We start from the raw sequence: 27,406 nt of genomic DNA, 5'->3' as shown, positions 1-27,406 counted from the left end.
AATACTTTCATTCAAATTCTGTCCTTTTTCATAATCAAACACTTGCAATGTGTCTTCCTCAAACTTCTTTATTGTACTTCAACTTTATCAGAACTACTGATTGGAAATTCATTCCCAGGACTGATTTTTGGCAATTGTTTTGTTGTTTGTTTTTCTTTATAGAGGAGGAATTCTCTGTGGAATGTTGTGTCTCTAGACACATGTCTAGAGCACGTGTCTCTAGTTGAAATGTATACACAACTTCAAAAAGCTGACCCAGATTTTTCAGTAGGGAGAATTTAGAAGTTAATCTCTGAAAACCTAATGAAATAAGCCACAGAAAGGGGAAACAATAATATTTACATGAAATTCACCATCTTGTTTAGCTCAACAAAGTTAAGAGTATTTGGAGGCAAAAAAGCAGCACGTGCAGCAGTATCTGACTGGCAGAACAATTTTTGCCCTTGAATCAGTTCAACACTAGCAAATAACACATACTTTGATAGACAATAGGAAACTTTAAATGTTTTATTAATCCCACTATCCTTCATATAACGTTGATGGTATTTATTCATGTCTGCTCCAAAAAAAAAAGCTTTAATGTCAGTAAAATGGCAGTGTCTTTCAAAATAGCAGCAACAGTGTATTACCTTAGTAATTATCTTCTGTTACAGTTCCTGTATCAGCTGTCAAAAAATACTTATACATTTTCAACATTTGGAACAATTCTTAACCTCTCTAATTATCAAACATAAAGCAACATTAACTACAATTTATGACCTCAATATATCCTACTTCATTGGCTCCTAAGTTTTTCAACAAACACAATGTGAAAAGATGGTGTATTTTCCCCTTGTATTATTCTTAACAAGTGAAGCTTCTACATTCATTTCTAATGCTTAGGTGCCTAGCTGGTAGCTCCAAGTGTAAAAGCAGTTACTAATTCCCTAATCACATGCCTTTCTCTCAATCGCTTTTGCTAAGTAGCATTTGCATTTAATTAAGTACATCTTAATTAGTTGATGGTTAATATTCTTGAAGTAATTTTCTTCTAAGAAGCCTAAGTAGAAATGGCACTGATTTCAATGAAGCCAAATACACTGGTTATTCACATCTGTTCGTTATGCAAAAATGACAGAAAGTTGGTCTAATAGTTTAATGATATGAAAACATTGCAGGATTGTAAACTGTTTGATTTGGTGATTTACATGTGCAAATTCACTGTGGTTTTGGTTTCAGTGTAGTATCATACAGTCTATTCCTTACTGAAAGAAAAATGGTAAACATGATACTTCAGCCACTTACTCACAAAACCCACTGTGAATCTCATAAACATGTATGTGTCTATTTTTTTTGTTAAATGGGAAACTTGAGAGCCTAAGCACAAGTACGTTCATCTTATTTACATCTTCACTCTACCTGCACACACAAACCAGTGACATATGGAAAGGGCCACTGACTGCTGTCCTTTCCTTATGCAAATAGTGGAGGATACATATACCTTTAAAAATAAAATACTAAATTTTAAAATGTGGTTTTGTTTTTTTTTTTTTAAAGCAAACATTTGCAATGAAAAATGACTAGTAATGACAGGAAGTAATAGTATACTAAAGTAAAATACCTGGAGTTTAGAAACCCACCATATCTAGTGCTTTTCCAACCAAAGATAACAACATGTTAACACACTTAAGAAAAAAACATGATCTTTTTATAATTTTCTATTCCCTAATGAGATGAAACATCGTATTTTACAAGCAATAACTTCTTGTTAATGGTTATGTGCAAATTTCTACTTTATTCACCTTTTGGGAAAAATTATTCTGATGAGTGGGATGACACTGGCTTCAAGAACTCCCACATTCATGCAGAAATATAATTTCAAAAATAGTACCTGAACACTTCAGCTCCTTCTCTGTAACCAAACCAGTAAATGAGCTCAGTTACAGCTTACAGTTACAGCTTGTGTTTGCTAACCTTTCCCACAACACAGCATATTACCAACTGTGTAGAAAAAATGCAGATGGAGGTAACCCCCTGCAAGTGGTTTATAGGAAAGCTGAAAGATGTGAAAGCTATTCTGCTCCAGAGGTAAGACAGTTCTGGTTACAAGGTTTCTCCCCCGACCTTAAATTCATCCAAAGTTTCAGTCATGCAAATTTCAAGGAAAGTGAGTCACTGCTTAAAAATCCAGGTCAATATTCCTTAATACATCAGATATGTTTGCACCATATACAAACCAGTTACAGGAATAACCAAAACTGAAATAGCACTCCATACCTTGAAATAATGATAACAATAAAGGGACAACTCTGACACAAAAAGTAAGAACATATTTTAAAGATGGATATTTCCTGCTATAATTGCTTCAGATGGAAAACATCTTTGCATATTCTTTGTCTGTAAATTAAAAATAATGGTTAAACATAATGAACTAACACTTTCAGATACAATATTAATGCTTCCAGTAATCCCATTTTTGTGTCTGGTAATAGCAGAACAAATGTATCTCCATTTATATTAGAGTCATCTAGCAGGATTACAGTCATGTAGATAGAGTCTAAATTTGCCAGACACAAATAAAACCAGGGTATGAAACAGTATTTCTTTACCCAAATAGTATTTTTTTATTTAAAATGCAGTGTTATTTGGCCAGATTAAACAACAGTATGAAAAAATAATATCTCATAACTATGTTAACATAGAAATGTACAGAAAACTGATGCATTTGGCTGGGAAAAAAACAAACAAAAAAACAAAACACAAAACCAAAACCAACAAAACACCATGCTTTTTTTTTTTCCATGAAAGTGAAAACTTCTTATTTGGGCTCAGCTTTTTTACTTAATGAGATTGAGAAAAATGAAAAATAACTGTTCTCTTTTGGCCATCTTAAAATTTTGTGGTAACTAGTTTGAAATTTTGCCTCTTATTCCTTTATCCTCTTTCTAAATTTTCACTATACTTTGCTAGATTTATTCAGGTTGAAAACCTGAATTCACTCAGAAAGTATAGAAGAAGATTTTTCCAATTCTCCCTGTATTTCTAAATGGCAGTGATGATGGCAGCCACAGTGTCAGTTCCCCCAAGCATACAGCAATCACTTGGCTACCTGTGAGGGTCTCAGTTAAAAAAAAAAAAAAAGAAAAAACAACAAAAAAGCCATAGATGAGGCAAGTTCCTTCACTACACACACACAAAGGCACGCTGAGGGTGTCTTGTAGTACTAACTATGGCTTAAAAAGTAACACAGCCTTTTTATGTCTGACACAACCCTGTAAGTTACTGACTGCATATTTTGTATTATGCATCAAAGACTAATGGGGAACTCTTCTTACAGGTGATACTTCTTTGATTCTTCACTACTTCTGATAACACTGAATATTCAACAGCATGAAATAGGCTGTATCTGAAATATTAAAGTCAGTATCTCTGAAAAAGCATGATCTAAACATGGATGCTGAAGAATGAATCTAAATTAATTAAGCCGGGACTTTGAAGGAGATTAGTTAAACTGTATTAACATTTTGTATGGCTATCCTTATTCAGAATGAAAGAGAAAATTATTGACAAATAGAATTAAGGCCACTTTAACTTTGAATAAGAGGATTCAGGGACACATTTATATAGTTTAAGTAATTATTTTTGCAGTTAATTTGGATCAACTTTACAAAGTGTCTTCATGCATATAAGTAAAGTAAACAAAAACTGAAACTGATATGCCTGTAGCTGAAAATTTCCTATACTTTTAACTTGATGCCATAGTAGACTTGTACCACAGGGATAGAAGTTCAATAATTGTAATAAAGACTCCAGCAGAGTACCCACACACTGCCTAACAACAGGAGTAAAGTTTTCCTACTGCTTGACAGGTAGTTGAAGCATTTTCATGGTTCATTTGCTAATGTAGTCTTACTGAGAATGATAAGGAACAGAGAATACAAGTGTATTGATCATAACCAAGCAGAGCTGCCTTCTAGTGTCAAATAAGCCAATCAAATGTCATCTTGATATGAAAATAAAAATAACTTTGATGACAGGCTACGGTCCCATTGAGAATAAAATCAATATTAGTCATGGGACCAAGTGGGATCAATATGTCAAACCAATAGGCCATTTTAGCAGGATTGGGAAAGGAGGAGAAAAGTGCTGACAGAGCTATAAGAAAAAAGGAAGACAGTGAGAACCTCGAGGATGAGATCATTTGAAAATTCACACTGTATTTACGAAAACACTTGTTAAAAGAACCAAGTCACCTTAAAAAGATATTGTTCCAAGATCAACAGAGCATTCTCATAAATTTTTCTCAATCAAGCCACAATTCATACAGTGACAAAATGATATAAAAGTATGACTTCCAGGAAAAAGATTAAAAATTTATAAATAAACTACAAATAGATTTCTCTATTTGTATGTAAAATGTTACAAAAGATCTCCTGTGTTTAAAAGTGAAGAAAAATTCTTTCACAGACTTTAGAAATAGTGATGGTGTTATTTGAATATTGGTAGCAGAGGATTTAAAATACATGGATTTGAAAATGCAACATGTATTTATTTTATTGCAATGTGTCTTTTTGCTTATTTAAAAAATAACATCTTTCATTAATCACTGGAAATTACTGTATTATTTTTTCACTGCTGAGTATTCTCAGGAAATTTTTAACCTCATCAGATATGGGCAGATCAACAGTTGAAGTCTTTTAAAAGGTTTCACAGGTATTTTATTGTGTTATTTTATGCATTTCCCCCTCCTTTCCCATCCAATAAGGTGAAAATAACCTGGAGAGCAAGTTCGGGAAGGGCAATGGAATGTCAGTGACTTCAAACCATCTTGATTAGAAAAGATAATTCTGATGTTCTGCTCTGAACTAGATTAACATTCAGGGATATGAGTTAGGAAGAGAAGCATAAAAAGGAAATAATAGGCAGGGAAAACAGTAGCATGAAAACAATGTGACAGTTTCACTAATGTCAGTAGAATGACAGTGCTCACCACAATCTTTTCAACAATTCCCTACACTGAGTTACTAATCTGCATATTTTCAGCAGCTACCTTAAATGGCCTGATTTTTCAAGAAACACCAAAACTTTCACAAACTTCAGGCTTCTCATTTTCAGCATAAACATTATCTTTGGTTAACAAATTTATACATTTAAGCAAAAAAAGTTCAAAAAGTTGCATCATAAATGGGTTCATAAATAATTCAGCATTGCAGTACTTTCCTAGAATTTGGCCAACGATATTTTAATGCTATTCTTCTCTGTAATGGAAAAGCTTAACTCAAAGATGAAGAGAATGATTAATGGTCGGCACCTGACAGAATATTAAGTGAATTTTTCAGTTGGTCAATTACCTAGTATTTCACTACTATACTGTGAATTTGCAGCAAGTTTACAAGTGTGCATTTGTATATGTTTGTCGTACCTCTTGCCACACAAATACACATGTAACTCAAAGGGGGGTTTAAAAGAGTAAGAAAAATTATTTTATACAGCAAAAGATGATTGCAAATATTTTCTTTGCATTATTCATCCAGCTGCAGCTAGTAAAGAGTTGTCACTCTCTATGTAATCTGACAGCTCAATTCAATCACAGTTAAAACATCGGACCCAAGAGGTGCAAGAGAGATCACTGCCACTGTCATGTTTACACATTTCTGAGAAATAGTTTTTAAATTAATTTCATGGATGCTTTTGTCTGTGTCCTACTACTGGCAGATAAAATGCAGTCTTTGGAGAGCATCTTTTTATCCATCTTGCAATGAATATCTTCTCATCATTACAAGTGGAAGGCACAGCATGCCTTTAGGGAGTTCAGACTGTGAATTAATCTTTTCTTTTGGAAAAATTTTCATAGCTGATTCCTCCCCAGAAGACTAAAACTAACCCATCCTTTTGACTTTTTCTTTCACCTAGCCTCAAAGTGTATGGATTCAGAGCAGGAGCTGTCAGGAATTCAACTAGATGTAAACATCACCACATTTTATATATGCTAAATTAAAGAAATATAATAACATTGTCACAACTTAACCAAAAAAACCCAGGAACACCTCTAAAAGTATAGAGACATTACAACTTTTCTACTCTGTTAATAAATTCTGCAAGTTATTGTCCTAAAGTCACAGAAATCTGAGAGACTTCACTGTAGATTTACACCCACTCGCAGAAATAATTTGTACCCTGAAAATAGGGTTCCCTTTCACTACTGGTTTTCTGGAAGCCTGCCACAACATATAAGATGCTTCTAGCTAATGTAATTCTTCTTTTTCCCCTCTTTAAATAAAAAAACCTCAATTCTGAGACATTCAGAATAAGAGATTTCATTAATATCTTTATATCTTTTCTTAATATCTTTTAATATCTTATTATCTTAATATCTTTTCTCTGGAATAATATCTTTTCTCTGGAAAACACTCATGCATCAATTTTCTATTTATAAAATAATATCAGTACCGATAAAGGATGTCTAAATAAAATTAAACCCAAACATCTGATAATTTCTAGGGCAAGATTTACGTACTTAATCCACATTACCCCCAAAACTGTGCCAAGAAATCAAACAGTAAATGCCAAAATTAAAGCTGCCTTTGTATAGTGCAGTTATTTTAACTGCATAATAGCATGCTTATTATTTTTCCACTGTGTCCCTTCCTCCTTCAGTTCACAGATTGGAAACTCCTTAATGAGGAGCTATTCAGTATTTTTAGTTTTATTCTCTTTGTTCAAGTCATGAGCCTATGTTTTATTTCCCACATACTAATTAAAAATGTTATTAAAACAGAATTGGCATCTTTCATAAGATTTTTCTGTCATGACTATCAGATGCCCACTAGTACAGCATTATCTTCAGAACACTGAAGATGTGATGGGTCAGCATTATTTATATTTTGCTGATGCTGAACAAAAGCAGAGCAAAATTAAACCCTGAAGAATAGGACAACTAAGGTTAGTTGTTTCATAGACATTGCATTCATTACTACAAAATGCCCACCTAATCACCAAAGGAGATATATCTGTCTCACAAATAAGTGGCAGGTTCTGTGGAGAAAATGTCATGTTGGCACAATTAAATAATTAAATACTTCCTTCTGATGTATTCACATAAGGACCAGACAAACTTAATTTCCTAATGTTTGAGGACTTGCCTTTGCAAACTAAAATACTAGATTTTGATGTACTATTTCTTCCCAGTTTTCTAGTTTAAAGCAGGAGTCAAATGATAAATAGTATTTCTGCCATGGGTGTTACACTGATGCTGGAAACTGCTCCTCTGTCTGGTGATCTCATGAGAGAAAAGCAGAAGCGGACTAAAATTCATGGCATTCCAGCCCTTGAAGTTATGAATTTTCTTTACTCCCCATTCTCTGGATTCTTATCCAGCCTTACTTTCTCCAGACACTAATCCCAGTCTGCCACCTCATTGTCCTTTTCACCTGGCCCTGCCAAATTCTTTCGAACTACTTCTCAAATCCTCCCATGGGATGACCCTTAGCAGATTAAATCCCTCACCAAATTCATTCCTAATGCTTGTCATGTAGAAACATTTCATAACTTCGAGTTCCTTACTTAGTCTCAGGAAACTGCCCTGGAGGAAACCAGGGTCAAATCCTACCTTTCCCCAGCTTTCAACCTCATTGTTTGGCCAGAACCAGTTTCTTCCCCTTGTCTTCCATGCCCTTTTTCACCAAGTCCCAGGTACAAATCTCTATTTCCCTCTGCTGGGGTTGTGGCTACATAGAGTCACAGACAATCTGCACTCCAAAATATGAAAGGAACACTGGAGAGACTGGTATCAGTTGTTTACCCTGCTTTTGAGTAATCATTGTGTCTGAGCATGTTTTATTTTGAAGTTTCTTAAGTATTCAGTGAAGACGTTGCTTGTGTAGTACACAAGAATTGGAAGAATTGCAAAATGACACAGATTATTTTAAGACTAAGTGGCCACTGGAACAGTTATCTTGTGAAATCAAGTACTTTTTGGCAGACAAGAGTGGTTTTTCATTAACCAGTACTCAACACAAATTATGATCTGTAAGAAAGGTCAGACAATGAGCTGCTCTAGGCTGGAAGTACTGAGAGTAAAATTCCTATTTATTCTGTCTCAACATGACTATCTCATGATGATGTTTTTATCCTCACCATTTATCAACACAGTGGTTTCACAGCTTTGAAATTTGATAACATTTATTTAGAAAATGGACCATAAGCATGCAGGTTGTTGTAAAATATAAATAGGCCTGTGCAACATTTTCTCAGATGGGAAAACTGACTCCCCTCAAACCTAGTGAGAATATACTGTCTTAGAGCATTTTATCATAAAGATTGACAACTAGTGCTGTGTCATATAATCTTCCAAGAAAGTGGTACTTAATGTACATCTATGTATCATTATTTTTATATATAACAGAATTAGATGTAAAATTGTGTTTTCTAAATATGTTTTGTAAAAGTATTTCAAATATTTTCTGAGTATGCTTTAGGGAGTTAAAAAGTTGTCACACAAATCCAAAACCAAAGGAGTCCAATACAGGCCTAGAAATCCTGTTTTATAACCCATCCATAACTCCCTAACCCCCTTTATCTTTCTTGTTTCATAATAGCATAATTTGAAGTGATAAATGGAAAAACTGTACAGCATTAAATTGACCTTCCTAAAAAATCCCAATTGTTATGAAGTGTATGTAAAATTACCCCTCTCTGCATTCTTACCATAATGAAGCTGGGAGTCAAATCAGAATTGGGTTCCTGCATTGCTGAATGTTACATAAATCAAATCCCTCCCTTCTAATTTCATCACAAGCAGTTCTTGCAATATCCACTGGTTGTGCCATCAAAAACAAGAGAAAGTTACTAAGAATACGGATCATATAAAACCTGTAATTGCTCTCTTGGATACATTTTCAAAATATTTGCACTTCCCACTTCAGCAACTTCTACTCCTAGAAGTCCAATAAATTTTACACAAGTGAGGTGTTACATTTTACAGAAGTAAAAAGGTCAAAATACAACAAACTCATCTGAACAGACAGTCACATTATGATCTATGACCCCAGAAAAAGATTTTGGTAACAAGATTGACCCACCTGTTTTTATCTTAATTATATTATTTATGGGCATTAATGTCTCATTAGGCATTGTCCATACCCAAGTGCAATTCTGTCTTCAAAAATATATCATAAATTGGAAACAAGGGCCTGTTGCACTGTTATAAGTGCTAATTGTTTACTGGACTATGCAGATGGAATTCTGGTTTTGTTATACTTATCCCTTTAATTGAAATCATCACATCAAATTACAGGCAAACTATTAAAGACAAGGACAAACAAAGTTATGTATTTAATTCATTCCATATAATTAAATCACTACATGTTACATAAACACTAAAAGCATCCATTCTTCTATGAAACTTAATAGTGACACGTCACTTTTCCTAATATCAAGATGAGAGACAAAAAGGAATTGGTGTCATCAATTAAACGTGACCTTTTATTGAAAGAAGAATTATCAATTATCATACTATTCTGAGACTTGAATGAGATAGTCTAAGCAGTACTGCACTCTTATTTTTCTTTATATTCCTTTATATTAAACTTAAAAATCTTGTTAAAAATAAATGCCTTAAAAATCCAATGGTCTGAAACATAATGGCCTTAGAGTGTCAGTTTTAAGGTCCTTTCTTTTCACTGTATTTTATCCTCAGAAAGAAACTCTTAAATATACCAAGCATCCAAGAAACATATTCAGTAGTTTCTTATGTTAGCAGGAAAATTATAGGAAAGAAAGGAAGGACTTGGTTATAAGTTTCAGAGCCTATGTGTTTACAGTGAGGAACAAAGTATGCATCATACATTTGATTTAAATGCCTCAGATGGTCATCCAAAAAGCTGTCAGTGGCAAAGAACACTTTAAAACAATTCTATAATGATATTAGCTAGGAAATAAATATTGGGAAATGATGACTAATGCCCACATAACCAAGTTCCTGTAAGCATAAGGCACTATGAACTCAAAGGAACTGTCATTAGCTACTGTATTTTTCTGCTAATTGACTGCTGAGCATTGACCAGATTTTGATCTGGGTTTTCTTAGAGGCATAACTGAATAATTCAAAGTAATTTGAATTTGAATCTGGCTCTTCATTCTTTATAAAGAACTAAGTCATAAAGTGACACAAAGTAGTATTTTCTTTTCTAAATAACCACAGTAAAATCCAACCAGTCTGACAGTTTCTTCATTCAATGCATACAGCTGCACAATAGAAATGTCAGAAAAAGTAGATTCTTTACCTGTGGGCACACCTATAAAATACCTATGCTCAGGTCCATTGAATCTCTTATTTTTTTCCATCATGAAAATAAATGAAGACCAGAAGTTACCGAGTTAGCATTTGATTCAAACCATAAATATACAGAAAGAGCCGATTCTGAAGCCAGTCAAAATATTTTAAATAAAAACAATTGCACCAGCCAATCTTCAGTTTTTCCTAAAATTTCTTCTATATATTTCATTAGCTGCTTATTGTAAGATGTTATAAAGCCACTACCAAAGAATTAAGGAAGGAAATTGAGATATTGATCAGGAAACTATGGAAGAAAATTTAAACAAGATGAAGACATTTTATAGGACTTACTTTAAAGTAAAATTCAACAAAATAAGAGAATAAGTATTTCAGAGATAAATAGTTCTAAGTCTTGAGAGAAACAATAAAGTAAATAAAACATAGGATGTTATATTGCTGATGTACGGTGTCTTCAGTCGGTCTCACTAGCAGAGAATAAACACAGATTAAGGACAGGTATCCTGGAAAAGTCCTCTGTTCCCTTTTGGTCAGTATAGTGCTTCAGCTCCAGACAAAGCAGCTAAACTAACTGGTTTGAATGTGTCTGAACGAAACAGACTAGTCTGCCTTCTATATCTTTTAATTAATACCAACACCATTGCTTTGCCCCCAGTATTGCAAAACAGGTAAAATCTTCCCATTTACATCAGAAAATACTGATGGTTTGAATGGCAGTGGTTTGAATTTGCACTTCAGTCTCAGAAAGACCAGACCTGTGTCACCCACCTTCATCCAGGTGCCAGAACAGAACTTGTGGCACTCAGCTACATCAGCAGGCACCTCTGCTCAGACAACTTCAGCAGCAATTTTGCTACTTTAAAGAGTTGTAGGAATTTGCATATACACGAAGAACCTTGCTGTTGCCATGGCTCCCTCTTCCAAGTGACTCAGCTGTGAGGCACAAGACTGCAACGAGTCCACTCCTGTCTGTCCCCTGTAGGGCTACTGTAACCCAACAATTAGTGAGTTTCAAAAAGATCCAGAAGAAATCTGCACTTCAACAGTGAGATCTGTTTTATCCAGAGTAACACACGCAGCAGTACAAAGCCCAGTATTTTATAAAGACTGTTAACCAATTTATTATTTACAAATTCTTAGAAAATGAGTAAGTCATTTCAGATGAATATGTGAGGATCAGAAGTACACTACCAACACTACAGCCAATGCCAGTACCTGAGCTTCAGCCTTCAGCTAAAATACAAAATGAGTGAATGAGCATTTTGAAGGTATTTTCATCAGTAGTTAATATTGCAGATTGTTATGTCAGAACTTTTTTTTCCCTATTAACATATGAGTAACACTAATATGTCTATTAACAAAGTGGAGAAGAGCCAGCTTTCCCACTACGGACTTCTTGTTAAATAATACAGAGATATTTTTGAAACAGTATTCTTCATAGATTGTCATAGCTACAGAGAAATAGTGCAAATTCATCTGTTCTAAAATCACTCTTCTGACTGTGAACTGTGTTAACACTTTTGATAATAGGTAGTATTTACACAGGTGTGTATGTGCATGTGTGTGTGTATGCCTTGCATATATTACATATATAACAAAAAGATGAATATAAATTTATTTTTAAAAAGTCATTCTATCATTAGCAAAAGTTAATCTGTAGAATGAAACACTAGTAAAAGATGTCTAATTATTAAAATTATGTATACAATGAAGGAATTCTGATCACTCTCTGTCCAGTCTGGTAGCTTCCACAACCAAAAGGTGTTCTTTTCACCTAAAAAACTCCTTTGTAAAATTTCCTGGAAGATTTACTAAGAATATTTATTCTGAAAAGGTTCTTTTCACAGTAAAAGACTGAAGTTCCATTTATATAGTAAAATACATCAAAGTTCATTTTAGCCTCCGCAATGGCAACCCAGGGTACTGACTGTCATATTTTTTTCAGCCTGAATGAAAATTCTGATTACTGCCATCCACTGTGGAAAGACAATGACGATCACTGGCCTTCAGCAATGAGGCAGGAGGATAACCTATTGTTTGCTGTTATCTCAAGGGCTGTAATGACTCTTATCTAAACACCAAAATGAAGAGAGGAGCTAATTCCAATTATACAAAACAACTTCACAAACACTGCTGTTTGATTCTAATTGTGAAACCAAACACCCAGGTCAAGACATATTATCCCAACTAATCATGCTAAAGATATATAGAACAATGCAACTGTGCACAGGAAGGGAATATACTAATCAGTGTCGGGTTTATTTTATGTTAAAGCTACAGAGCTTTATCTATTTAGAGTACAGTGCTTAGTCTGAAATATACACCACCAGCCTTTTTCATTTTATAAAGCAGAAGCCATGGGCACAATATGCTTTTGTTTTGATACATTTAAGTCCCTTCATTTCAACCTTTCCTATCCAGGCACTTTAAGATTTAAGACTGGTTTAATAACTACTACTACTACTACTACTACTAACAACAACTCTTGAAGAGACTGAAAATAATATTGTTAAGCAAAGATTAGTTCAGTTTGAGTAGCATAGCAATCTTAATGCTTTCCATATTGTTTCCCTTCAGGGTCATTTTTACCTGTAAAACTGAGTGTAATTCCCTGTGTACTACTAAGATCAAAAATATAGCAACACATGATTATTATACAAATTATGTCTCCTGTTAATTGAGGCACAGTCTTTAACTTAGAGCCAATGCATTCTTCTCCAAGAAGTGCTCAAAGAACATTGAATATCACAAATTTCTTATGATGAATAATTTAAACCATGATATTTAGACAATGGAAGAGCAGCATTCTCCAAAAATTTTTACTGGAAACTACCCTTAAGCTGTGGGGCTTGTAGCAAAACTTGCCTGACTGCAAAGTGTTGCTCTCTTGTATTTTGCAGAGCAGAATATAGATGCCTGCAACAAGTGTGTGGTAAAGGACACCATGGATATTCTGTTGACTGCCAGGGTAGGAGGCCAAAGTACTAAATTGGAACTACCTGGGAAGAGGTGGTGGTATGTGTTTAGAACATATTTAAGAGTTTTACAGGATTTCTAGTGGGTTGGTGCTATGGGAGGCAAAGTAATAAGATGCTTCAGCTGAGTCAGCTTGGAGGTGGAGATTGCTGATGCTGGTGGGTCTTCATTTTGTTTGCTTCTACTGCATCATATTAATCCTTCTCAGGAAAGAGCTAAGCAGAAGACACTTGGTATTACTGGTGCAGTGCAAAGATTGTTTATTAAGAGAAGGAATTTCAAAGAGCTTGTGCAATTCACTACATTACTCTCCATTGTTTTTGCACTCTGTCGAATGTTACTGAACACACATTTTTGTGACTGGATGATTGGATGATCAGATCTTTGCAAAGCAAGCCATAACTGCAATTTGTTTTCTCCTTTCTTTGAAGCTATGCCCACAACTCTTTAATCTTAAAGACTGACAGGCCAAACTCTGACTTCTCACTCTTTCTGGGGCAGATGACTGGTACAGGCAATGTATAATGCCATATATTTACAGCAATATATAATGTCATATAATTCAGAAAGACAGAGAGACAAAGAATAATACTGGGAGTAAAAAAGTTAAACACAAGCCTTCAAAGACACATTTGGCCAAAACCAAAGCCCATGAAGTGCCAAGAGCAAATCCTGTGAGTTTTCAATAGAAAATATTATATACATAAAAGACATCTCAAAGTTTACTGGCTCAGTTGCATGCTCCAAATACACAATAAGTTATAGTCTATATAAATTACTATATTACAGTTTAGTAAGAAATTGGGTTAGATGTGTGAGAAAACACAGTTCTTCAAAATAAGGGTAAGCCAAACTAACCATAATCTAGTAAAGCAAAAAAATAGTATTTTTGTTTTAAAGATTTTTTTTTTTTAAGAGTATTCACAATTATTTAGGAAACACCTTGATTTATGAGGAAAAGGCCAATTTTGATCTGAAAATGTATATGAAAAAACCTGCAAATAGTTTCAGAGTTGCTGCCAAGAAATTATTACATTGCAAAGGGAATTTTTTTGAGCTAAGGGCATAAAATATGGTAGATTCAGTATTTTAATTTTAGGCTAATATCTTTCTGAGCTGTAAAAATGATCTCTTAGATGTATGCAGAAAAATAAAGCTTACATTCTAACGCTAAGATATTCAATTTAAGCCCCAAAACTCAATTATGACCGAAATTCCTCAGCATGAAAGCTCAAGATTTAAATATCTCTATAATCAGTTCTTATTATTTCTGACTGATTTAATTTCAAAGTATTTTGTGCAGCTGTTAACACTCATCAGAGGTGTCCTCTTACTTAATCCTCTGTTGGAACTTAGAAGTCTCTTACCATACTGCACTGCAGTCAGTACAATTATTTTAATTTATATGCTGCTCTAGACTATAATGTTACTAATGAATAAGGACAATTCTCACAACAGTAATTCATGAATCTTCTGTAGATTAAAGTATTCTGTAAGCAGCTTTCAAAATTGGCTTTTATGACTATGTCATGCAAGATCTGTTTTGTCTCACAGAGGATAATTGAATAATAGTGATTTTTTTTTTTTGACCTTTTGAAGAAGCAAGACAGTTTGGACTGTCAACCCAACTCTGTAACACACATCAAACCATCCTTTTTAATAAACACATTATTATTTTTCTTCCAGCTATACTTACTGCAATGCATCTTACTTTGCTCACACTTTATTTGTTTCTGGGCTCAGAGGATCAGCTTTGTTACTGGGATTACATCAGGGAATTCAGTCAAGCCACTGCAGGCATGAATCTGACCTACTGATGAACAATAGCTGTTTTCTATTTAATTTTCTCTAAATCACTTAGTGAAGCTTTGAAAACCTACCCAGTGTAAGTGAAGGAACTTGGTCCTAGAGCAACTAGAGGTCTTACCCTTCTTAACCAGTACTAAAGGACATTTAAATCTTTTCCAGACAGCTCAGTTCTAAGGATCAAGAAAGCTGAGAACAAAAACTGATACCCTTTTGGACTACATTTTAGTATCTTCACTCTAGCTGGTGTGGACTGTAGGAAAAAGCACCCATCTTACCATCGCTGTTGACGCAGACGACAACAGGAACCTGTGTACCAGGGCCACATGGCTTTTCATTGTCAGGAATGCATTCCTCCAGCCCCGTGATTCTCCAGTCATAGCAAGAGGGCTCTTCACACGGGATGGCTTCCAACAGGTGAGGGCAGTTTCCTGTTCCTCCTGTAGGCTCATTGGTGATGCGACGTTTCCTTAGTTTAAAGCCTGAAATGTCCATGAAAATAAAAATTCAACTCTGAAATGTGAAGTGAAGCACTTTTTATCTCTCTATACCTGAGTGAACAGTTCTGTTTCTCTTCTCTGTAAAACACACCACAGACACTCAGCAGAACACTGCATTTTAGATAATTGGGTAGAAGAACTCATTGAAGAGGGACTGGAGATCAAATTTTACAAGAGTTCCAATGTTTTGAGCCTCCTCAGGAGGCTTTGCCTTAAACCCTTGTTTATAATAGTCATGCATACTCCAGGAAGGAGACAGGATAATTTCCTGAGCATCACTCTTGCCATATCCATCTCATTTTATAAATCCTGACTATGTTGCTGAGTTACCATTTCTTAAATATGTTGTTTGTTTTCTTCTCAGGTATTTTCCAACAGGGATGGATTATGAAGTGAAATCAGCTTATAAACACTCCCTTCCCCCTCCAATGCTCCAAAATAAAAGGGAAGAATAAAAAGATTACCTTGTGAGAAAAAGAAAAGCATGAAAATAAACTCAAGTCCCATGAATACATTTTCAGTAATAAACATCACAATATTCCCTTGCAAGTGTTTAAAAATTTCCTTAAGACTACCTAAACTCAACTTGGAATGGAGAAACTGATGGGTCTTATACACTGTCATCTGCCAGGTCAATGTCAGTAACCAAAACAACCCCCTCTCTCGCTTCCAGCATGGCCCATTGAAAAAGCCAGACCAAATACAGTCAGAACAACCTAATCAAATTGAATGGATTCAAGAAATAGTTTCTTGTGTAATAACTTTCTCTATTTTCTGATATATCTGATTGGAATATTTTAACTTTGTCAAGGGTTTGTTTCTTTTCACATCTTTTCACAATCTCTTTTATTTGGGGCAGATTCGTAACATACAGATATTTTTTATAGAATACTACACATAACTCATTTCTACCAGGACACAAACTAAACAGGAGAATTTTCAAACACATATATGCAGGAACTGATTCCTTGAAGACGTGCTCTTAATTTAATTACAATAAGCATTGCTTTAAAAATAAGTTTTCATCTTCAGTTGCTGTTTTCTTTTTTCCTAAATTGAAGGGTTCAGCCAAATTATGTGCAAAAGGTTTAGTAAGCCAGACACAAAAGGCTGATATACTTTCAAAAATAAAGACCTCCAATTTCTACAGCAACAAAGGATGCAAGTGATCTGGAAATATGTAGACAGACATGTTGCTAAAAGTGGGAGTGCCTTTACAATTTTTATATCATTCTCTCAGAAGAACTGTCAATGCAATTATAAAATAAAATGTAAGAATTTCCAGATAAGAGGAAACCTTTGGCAGCTGAGAAAAGATCCCTGCTCATATGTGCAGGAATAAAGGCTTGCATAAAGTATATTCTAATAGATTTCTATTAGAAAGATGCCCAAATCAGTCTCACAGACCTAAACTGTATCCCTGAAAACATAGCAAATCTTTCACTGATGGAACAGCAACCAAAATAACAGACTACGTGACAGCTGTACTCAGAGGAGACTTAATCTGATAGATTTGCACACTGAACTACTTTTTCCTTCTTGAATTGGTCAAGGTTGAGTCAGAGTTCCACAAAACAGCTTTGTAAAACTTGTATTATTACACTTAGACAGAAGTGTAGCCAGCAGTATGCCAGAAAGATCCAGGTAAGCAAACATAGTAATCACAGTTGTTCCTTCCAGGGGACATATGCGGCTGCCCTTTCTTACGACTGTTTTTAATCAAGAAACCAAGTCTGTATTCCCAACTTCTATCAGATAATCACTTTGCAGCAATGACTAGGCCAGTTTTTCTCATTTATAGCCAGAAACCCACAGACTTCTAACATGAGGTCCCTGTCACTGTATTCGTGCTTTCCTATTTTGATGTCAGGTTACTACAATCTGTTCTGCATAGCAATAAGTTTTAAACACGCTGAAATTGAAACCAGCACATATGTCATCAGTAAAACAGCATCACATACCAACAGTGAACGGTCCCGTCTCCTTGCCAGATCATGCTTTACGGTCTAATGGTGAATTCTTAAGATATTAATGAACTGTAAATCTTTGGGTGCCTTGTACACAACACACCTCAAAGGAAGCTTCTGTCCTCCTTTTGAGACAGTGCCTAAATTGTGATTTGAACACACAAACTGTATCCCTTTCAATCTTAGAGGAAGGTTTGAAACGGGACTTGACCTGTAAAAATCTAAAGTGATCTATAGAGCCTGGAACACAGGCTACATTTTTGCTACCTCTGGTGTAAAAGCAATGTTAAATGTAATCCTAATTCAATGACTTTATTTCGATGCCCAGAGGCACTAGATATACAATTCTTGGTAAAAAATTTAGTGTGCTTGCAAAACCAGAGGAGCCTAGTGAATTAGGAACAGTAAATAATCACCATTAGAAGGCTCTGCTGGATTTTTACATACCCTTCTTGGCCTGAGGGTCATCACAGCTCTCATAGGTGCATGGTCCCCAGGCTGACCATGCCGAGGTCTCACACTCTGTAGGACAGGGAATATGGCACAGCTGGGAGGTGCTGGGAAGAGGTCCTGTACAAAGTTTACGGTCTACTGGCCTTGAAGCTGTCAAAACAAAGTGAAAATATTTCTCATATGTCACCGGTCACGTTCCTCAGCTCTAAGCAGACAGAATTATCCTTCAGTTAGAAAGGCTGTTATCTCATCTTTTTAATCTAATGACATGATAGAAGAATGCCTGCCTTGAAAAAAATTACACAGAAGTCAGTTTACTCTCTGCATGAACAGAGACAAATCCCATTATCTGGAGACGGGAATGCTGTAGATATTGCAGCATGGCCTCGGACTCAGTCCTTTCATTTGAGGGGTAAATTATACTACTAAAACAATTGTTCACTTTGCACTCTGCAGAAATTGATGTCCTGCTATCTCATTACTTCTTCTCTTAACAAACTGAACAAAAAGCTGCATAAAACCCTTTGCACTTGTATATGTAAGCTATATGATACTATAACTTCAAAGGCCTGGTTAATTAATATTTAAAAGATTATTTTAAAGCTATAACCTGAAACACAGCTAAAATTATGAGAAAAAACTTTTTTCTTTTACTCTAAAGACCATCAAGTGCACACTCAGCGGTAAGATTTGTCCAGCAGCAACTTTAGTTCAAAAAGGCTTTGTTTCAGATATATATATATGGTTTGCACTTACTATGCATATATATGTACATAAATATGATACATAATGTATATACGTAGTTGTAAAAACTGCGCAAGACATTTTTTTCTTTAAAGTTTTGTTAATCGATACAAACACATGTGATTCTTCTGTTCTTTAAGGATCAGTAAGCTGGGATAAAATTACCCTTCTCCTTCCATACTTTATTCTTTTGACTTTCCAGGTAATAAAAGTAACAGGACAATTCTATAAGGTGTCAGAGTAAGGCACAGAACTCTAACTGAAAATGTACCATTTCATTGACAGCAAGATTTTAATTCTCTTTCATAATACAGGACAAAATATTACACTAAGAAGAGAACATCTTCAAGAAGGCAAAGTGAAGTCTGCCATATTATTTCACTTTGGTTGATTGAGGAAACATGCAATTCCATAACTTTAAACACTCTCATTCTACTCGGCATTTTTTTCCACCTCATTAATTTTTGCCATGACTTCTGATGGAAAGATTCTTGGATGAAATAAATACAGTTATGACAAAATATCCTTCTGAAAGATGAGATCAATAACCTCTTATAGAATGTGAAAGTAAACACCAGGTTGTTAAAGTATGGTCAAGCTTGTAGACATGTATGTATATCTTTGCACTCAGATTTTCTAAGCAGATGACTTTTACAGTTACAGAAAAAGCTCCAATTCTCACTTTGTAAGGGGAAAATGGAGTGGAAAACCTTCACCCTATTCTGGTTTTCAAGGTTGTCTCCTTTGGCACAGTTTTACACTGTGTTGCTCCATGTAATGAAAGCATGGAGATGGCAGATAGTAATTTAATATTACTGCCTCTAGCTCACCAATCTCTTGAAACAAAATAATACAAAACCTAATATTCCAACATTTGCATAATGCTATGACAGAACATCGAATTTTACAGTACGTTTGACATGTACACCTAACATGCATGGTAATCAACATAATATGCATATTTGGTGTAGAAAATGGATATAAGTAAACATAATTTGCCTGTTGAATTTGCATTGAATAGTTTCTAATAAAAGAAGAAAAACAGTAAGTAATTGCTATCCATACATTTTTAACCTTGATTTAATTGGGGAATTGCCCAAGTGAGACAGATGAAATTAAGGGTCAATTACACCCCTGAGACACAATCTTGCTTCAGGGAATAGAGAAAGTGTTCTGAGGAACTCCATGCTTCATCTCTAGCCTTCGTCATGATAAAGAACTTATCATCACACTACTTTATGGAATTTTACTCAGAAAAATAACAAAGATCTTTAATCAGGAAGCTTTAAATAGCAGCTTTTTCATATCTCAGGTATCCGTAAATTTCTAAATATGTCAAAATGTTTTTGAAATGCTGCTTTTAGACCCTAAGTGATGTATAAATGGTGCCTGTTATATATTGCTTTTACAAGAAAAGAATTCAACTGTAGGACAGAAAATTTATATTTCAGGTTATTAAAAATGTTTTCATCATGGAGCACTTAGGATGAATTTCATGCAGGATTACTCAGAATTCTTTCTTTGAGATGACAGTAAAATAAGAAAACAGCCTTCCCTGTGTATCTTATGACCATCTTGTTCCCATGAATTTAAATGAATTTCTTTCAGCATCAAAAATTTTAATTGAGCTTAGGTTTTGATGCTTACTGTTTAGCAAAGACACTGACAGAAGATGATGCTGGATGCAGATATTTACAGTTTAAAACCTTGTTTTATCTCTGTCCTTTCATATTCTCTTGTGTCAGCAATAAAGATAATTCTTTATTCCTTGGATGTGATGTTGAATGTTGATTAGACTGTGTGTAATACTACAAGATAGATGTGAAATTTGACCAAATTTTGGGCCAAATACAGAAAGAAAAGTTAATGCATTTTGATAATCTCTCTTTCTCCTTCAATCTAACTAATAAATTAGATTCAGTTTTCAAGGAATTTCAGGTTTGAGGGTAGTGACCTAAAAACTAAAAATTTAATTATCCATTCCTCAAATTGTCTTCTATATTAGGAAATTTTAGCTGAATATATTTTATATCCTTAGAAAACACTCCTCAAATTACTGCATTTTAAAAACAACTGAAAAGAAAAAGAACAGTTCTGCTTTTAGGTAGCATTTGCTACATTTATCAAGACATCAAACTCTCCATCCTTCTCTAAAAACCCTCAAGAGAGTAGTGCCCAGTAATGACCAGGCTGGCAAAGAGAGTGAATTTGTATTGTGACTGCATCAGTATAAGCAGACACAAATTCATATTTCTCTTTCTGGTCATTTGTCACACTGGTTTCATAGCAAACAACACAAAGAAATTTCTCCAAGTACTCTTACTCAAAAAAATCAAGAAAAACCCAAGGCGAAAACACATTATGACCAGCAATGAAACAAAATATGTTCTTCTCATTTTCTATAATGCTGAATTCTCCCATCAAAAAACATCAGATAATTCAGAATCTTATGCTCTAAGAAATGGCACAATTCCATGCATGTAAGCAGTTCCCCTGTGTTTAATAGGGCAACAAGTGTGTATTTGCAGATGTAGAATAAATTTATATTTATATAAAGGAACTTTTCTCCTATCTTTATTCTACATTGAGGGTTTTAAAGGTACTCGGAATAAGATGACACAGTCCACCTCATACACTTACAGTGAGAGAAACTTCATGACTAACCAGTTGAGTAGGTGAATACAGAGATGAAACAATTTAAGTCAGCAGCAAGTAAATGGCAGAATGACAGTGGCCTCCAGGAAACTTGATTGCCACTGCTTAACTGCTACAACCAAAGCTCGCTCTTCTTCCTACTGATCTGAATGGTGTGAGGGATTCCAGTTCAGCTAAATATTAGAAGTTCAAATTCTTACTGGAGACCTAATTTGGTGTTTTAACACTACAGAAGGCACTGGAAACAGCATCTATGATGAAAGCCGCAAAATAATTCCCATTGCTCAGAAGTGAGAGGAAAAGCAGTCACTAGCTAAAACTGTTCAGGAGTAGAGCAGGCAACTGTTCCAGTGCCCCAGCTGGCTCATGAACTTCATTAGTTGGAATTCTGCCCTCTCACTTTCAAACTGATCTGAAATTTCCTGAGAATACTCAAATTCATTTAACTATTTCAGAGCTACATAAACATGTTAATTACACACATACAGCAAACAAGGTCCCCCAAAAGGGACATTGCCTCCTTTGCATGCTCTTAATCAAAAGGCCAGGTTGCAGCCCTTAATTTACCTACCTGTTATTTCAAAAGTGATTGATAGCAGAGGTGCAACACTAGCCTTCGACTTGCTCTGTGACTGACTTTCTGAAATAACAGGGAAATGCCACCATGAGTATATGAGAATGGAGGTCTTCAAAGCAGCCTTACCAAGACAGCATTCACTACAACCAACAGCAAGCTACACTGAGTTGAAGACGTTTCCTCACAACATAATCTGGTGGGTGTGTGCCCTGGCTTTTTCCAATCCTCAAATTACTCATAGTTTTCTATTCTATGAGGGGAGAGAGGATGAGTAGAGCAGCAGCTCTTCGGAAAATCTGTCCCCTAATGTGGAAACAGCGCAGAGCTCCTTTTTTAAACTAAGAACCACTTCACCCCCAGTTCGAGCTCTTGAAAAACTGTTCTCATGTTTATGCATCCAAAGACTAGTTACATTTTAATCAGCTTTCAGGAGCCTGCAGAGATTACCTCCTGATGGGCTCCATGTATTCCTGTCACAGTCTGATAAGGGTAAATTTCACACCCGCCTAATCTGGCAAGACTTCACAGCCTACCAAAATCCTAATCATCATTCTGAACAGTAAGCTTCCACTGGTTTTATTGTTGCCTCTCCTTAGCTAGGAGGTTTTCACTGTTCACACTACGGCAGAGGCATCTAAACTTTGTTCAGCAGAGGCGATTTACTAAAAGCCCTTGGGTGGAGCTGATTTGCATTAGACAAAGAAGCTTGAATTCTTCTTCTTTAATAAATACAGACGTGGGGCTGCAGAGCTCACAAGTCACACCCTACTGATCTGAGCAGTCATGCTGAAATGGATGTTGGCATTAACATTCCCCACAAACTCTACCTCTACGGCAAGTTTGAGAGTACCTTTAAACCACAGCAGGAACCTCACTAGTCCGCTATTTGGGCAGCCCTGGATAAAATGTGGTATTACATAGGATTTGCATATTGATGTTGTTTTTCCTGAAGTATATGGCTGCTGTTTTTCCTGAAGTATATGGCTGTATTTATTTGTTTCTTAATAATAATGTGTGTTTGTATGAAATAGGTAGAGGATAAAATTTAATTAAAAAGCTAAATGCATTTAGCTTAATTCACTGATTTCTGAATCGATAGTGTTGCATTACTATTCAGAAGTAAATGTAATGTAAACTACTCAAGTGTTATTCTAAAGCATGTAGATTACCAAATGAATTAAAGATTTTTGTCTTCTAAGCTATTCTCTCTTTTCTTAAGAAGCTGTACAGGCTTTAACAGTGACAAGGAATAATCTCTCTTTCAGTTAGGTAAATAAACACATGAAATTATATTGGCTTGAATTCCTTAAAGCTACTTAAAAACTTGACCAAATCAAGAAAAAAAAAAAAAAATCAATTCCCTCAGAATGAAATCTAATAATATTTTTACATTTTTCTATATTGAGCTTACATGCCAGAATTGACATATTCCATCTGCATGGTAAACAGCACAAGTTTTTCATCCAGATGAAGGACACACGAGAAATTTTACAGTAGATGAAAAAGCAAATCTAGGACTTCTGACCCACCTTTTCATGTTCTTTCTTATGGGAAGATATCCTGCGCAGTGTTTTTCAGCAGACGCTAAGAAATAGGAATTTGTAGCTAGGAACCTATATTTGCAGCATAGAGAATGAAATCTCTGCTACAGCAATTAAGCATTTTCATCTGAATTACAAGTTAGTAGTAATTCACTAGGTAAGGAGGCACTCATGACAGAAGACAATAGCTGTGAAAGAGCTCTGGAATGCTGACATGCTCTGATTTCACACTAATTTAATTGCAATTGAATCAAATTTACCTTCTTTATCCTTGAGGGTATTTAAGTAGGAGAGGAGATTTTCATTAGCTTGCACACAGTACACCTCCCTGGTTTGAATGCCACCCCCACACAGCGCTGTCTGATTTCCTCGCCTCTTGTCCTGTTGGCTAAGGAGAGGATCGACACGGCATTCTGTCCACTCGGTGGTCCGCCAGCCATACCTGCATCAAATTTGGTTAATTGGGTCTTTAGAAATCATGAAGTCATTTTACACAGTATTAAATTATACAAGCTAAAACACCTCAGTAACCTCATTAATTTCCTTAAAGGCCTGAGAACTTGCAATTTCTTGCATTAAATTTCATATTTTATGTGTGTGGAAACTTTTATTGTATTGTTTAATTTTTTAAATCATTACTCTTTAGGAAGACCTTTTCTGTTCAATTTCTGAAACATACCACACACATGAATATTTTATTTGAGAGAAGAAAAACTTGATACACAGAGACATGCAGTCCACGTTCAGATAAGTTAACTTTCAAGAATATGACTCTCAGCATTTGTTTAGAGCTAGACAACTTATATAAAAAAAGCCAAAATACCAAAGAAATTTGGATGCTGAGAAATATAAGAGCAAATGAGGGAAGAACCTCACAAATCCACCATCCCCCCCCAAATAACCCAAAACCCTATTGTTATCTTTGGTAGGAGACATAAAAGTTTCTTCTGGATATCAAGGTGAAACTTTAATTGTATTTTTTATTATGACTACAGAAAAATTTTTGAATAAGTTCTTTCTTTCACAGTTAAGAGGAAGATTGTTCTGCAGTACTGAAGCGTCCCTGCTTGGTACTGATGAATGATGAGAATCTGGAAGCTTCCTAATCAGTGAATACAGCAAAGAAGACCTTTGACTCACAGTTAAAACCTCAGTTGGGATTATGAACTGCAAGAAATGCCACAGAATTCCCTACCTAACAAGTATTTTAAGGCTAAATCAAGCAAAATGCTTCCTAATGTAGCTGGAGATAGGAAAAGATGACATTTCAACTCTAAAATGAAAAATATATACCACAGTCAAAGATGTTTAGCATCAAGTGGCATTTCTCCAGACCCTCTTCTCAGTTTGATAAAGAAAAAGCACAGTTGCGACTTTAATATTAATCTTGATTAGATAAGGATTAAAGAAATCTCTTTAATTGTAAAGTGCTCGCTGTCATTTCTCCTAAACTTTGTTTGCTGCCACTGTCAGCCTCTCCCACTTCCCATTTGGGGCCCAGTACTGCCTTTGTTGTGCTGAACACAAGTCTCACTAAAATAGTCTGTTAGCTAACCAGATGTTTATCACCCCTTTCCTGTGTTCAACATTTGGTCTGCAACCAGACAAGAAATTCAGAAAACAATGATTCTAGTAGGGAAAAGATTGCTGACAAAACAATACAATTAATTTATTTTCATCTTGCCTGAACCTGCGTATGTGCAAATATTGTCTTTTAAAAATTGAAATGAATTAAAAGAAATTATACTTATTATTAATCCTGTATTTAGAGAAGGAACTGGTTACACTACAATGTGAGCTATTTGCAGACTTTGGGCTTTCAAGAACACTGAATAAAACAAGGATAAAGAAAAAAGGTAAAGTCCTACCTATTATTCTTTAGTAATAGTTTGGTTGCTATTCTATTACCAGCCCTGTATGCTTACTTGAAATTGTTCATTTTAGTAACGAAGAACTGAAATGAACCAGCTTACGTAATGCAGGGTGCTACGCCATCTCCTTGAGAAACACATTGCTCTGCTTCTTCTAATTGTGGGCATTCGCTTTCACTGCCGACAGGGAGCTGCTTAATGGTGCGTGATCTTGTACGATTCCCTTTAGGGGTTGTCATGTCAAAGCAGGTTTTGGAGCAGGGGGTCCATTCTGACCACTCTGACACCTGGCACTCCTTTGTGATCACACAGGACTGAAATGTGATGGGCAGCTTTTCCTGTTTGCAGAAGCTGTAATAAGAGAGCATTACAGTTTTTAGCACACATCTCCACAGACAGCCACAAACTCCTACAGCAAAAGCAATGTCAATTGTAACGTGAAAGTCAGTACGTATTTTTAAAGCTGGTAATTTTCAGTCCACATGTATTTGATCCCAAAAAGTCAGCCAAGAGAGCTTTTGGCGAAAGTGACTCAAACCAGACAAATAAAATTTTCTAAAGTAAAAAATTACCAGTATTGCCATATCTGTGATCAAAATATTGCCATATCTGTGAATAAAATGAAAATATAAATCTTCACACATATATAGAAGTACAACAGAGGAAATACATACTTTTTTCACTTATCTTTTATTTTTAGGTATACTCTTTTTTTTCCTCTTGGAACTATGTTCCAAGTGAGGGAGGATCAAAAACCAAGATAACTAAAGGTGTTTTTGCAGAGAACAAAGTACTCAGTGTCATCTTTTAATTTCCAGACCACAAATGGTTTAAAAACACAATGGCAAACATATTGAATGCTTGGTCACTAATTACTTACTTTGTTAATAGGTGGTAGGTATATTGCCACAGTGATGCCTCATGGTCTAAACAGGGAATGATCTCTGCCCTAAAGTGAGGTCTTCCCTGCTACCCATAGTATTAATTTCCTGTTCCTTATGAAGGCCATCATTTAATTTCCATTTTCCATATGATTGCTTCATTCACATATTACATAGGTTGTCAGCAAGATTTTCTCCCTCTAAATCACTCTTCATTATAATGTTATATTCTAAGTAAAAACTAACATTTCTATTTTAAAATTTGATTCACAATAGAAAAATGAGAAACAGAGAAGGTAAACTACAGTTAATTTGAACATAACTTTATTGCTTTAATTTTAATTACAACATAGATTTCTTTTTTTATCATGTCTGGTTTGGAATAAAGATCTGGCTTCTGAAGCAGTTAAACAGACAGGAAAAATATTTACTGGCACTGCAAGTAGCACAATGGAATGCTCTATTCAATACCAGTCCCATAAACTATACAGCAAAGGCTTCTTTTTTTCCTTTTAGAAGAACACAGAATAGTACAGAAAAACAAATATTTACAAGTATTTCATTGCTATACAAAATTTGGCCCTACCCATGTATCCAACATAATTTTGAAGCTTTATTTACAAAATTTTGAAATAGAACTAGGGGTACTTGATGAAAGTGAGACTTTAAAAACATAGTAAATGAAAGCATTCTATACACAAGAAACAGACATTCTACATCTTGCTAGTAGAAGATCCTGGCTGTGAAGACAGACAGTGTCAGCATGTCTAAAAAGAGGTTGACTAACCTGTGAGCTATATATGGATACTAAAATGACTAAGCAATGAGAGGGTAGCCATCATCCCTAAAAGATTTACTTTGGATATTGGAGAAATACGAAATGAATGGACTGCAAGAGACAGTCAGGTGTCATATTTTTGATCTTTAAATTGCATCTCCCTCTACCATTGCTGAAGACAATAAGGTGGAGACATTGCTGGGCTTGACAAACTCATAGGGGATTAATCAGCAGGAGTTTTCTAATTATGTCATATTCTTATTATGTCAAAGGTAGTGGTGATTGGAAAACCATAACTCATGATAGTCAACTTTTATTTTGCTTTAGGACAGAAACTAAATCCTATTTGTGGTGAAAGGTACACAGAGTTTTTGAGAAAATTGT

At 35.1% G+C, this 27,406-nt stretch overlaps 1 protein-coding gene across 1 annotated transcript in view; it reads right to left on the bottom strand.

Moving 5' to 3' along the window:
* The window catches only part of THSD7A (thrombospondin type 1 domain containing 7A), a 207,111-nt gene that overhangs the window by 81,975 nt on the left and 97,730 nt on the right, over positions 1-27,406 (bottom strand). The window contains exons 4-8 of the mRNA XM_039569406.1: positions 25,466-25,714; positions 23,753-23,934; positions 21,946-22,014; positions 17,970-18,125; positions 15,334-15,537 (exon numbers count right to left, since the gene is read on the bottom strand). Coding sequence (XP_039425340.1) covers positions 15,334-15,537; positions 17,970-18,125; positions 21,946-22,014; positions 23,753-23,934; positions 25,466-25,714 — 860 coding nt within the window. The remainder of the gene's footprint in view (positions 1-15,333; positions 15,538-17,969; positions 18,126-21,945; positions 22,015-23,752; positions 23,935-25,465; positions 25,715-27,406) is intronic.

Source organism: Corvus cornix, chromosome 2 (assembly GCF_000738735.6).
Source record: "Corvus cornix cornix isolate S_Up_H32 chromosome 2, ASM73873v5, whole genome shotgun sequence".
Taxonomy (NCBI): Eukaryota; Metazoa; Chordata; class Aves; order Passeriformes; family Corvidae; genus Corvus; species Corvus cornix.
This window is presented reverse-complemented; position numbering and strand designations above follow the sequence as displayed.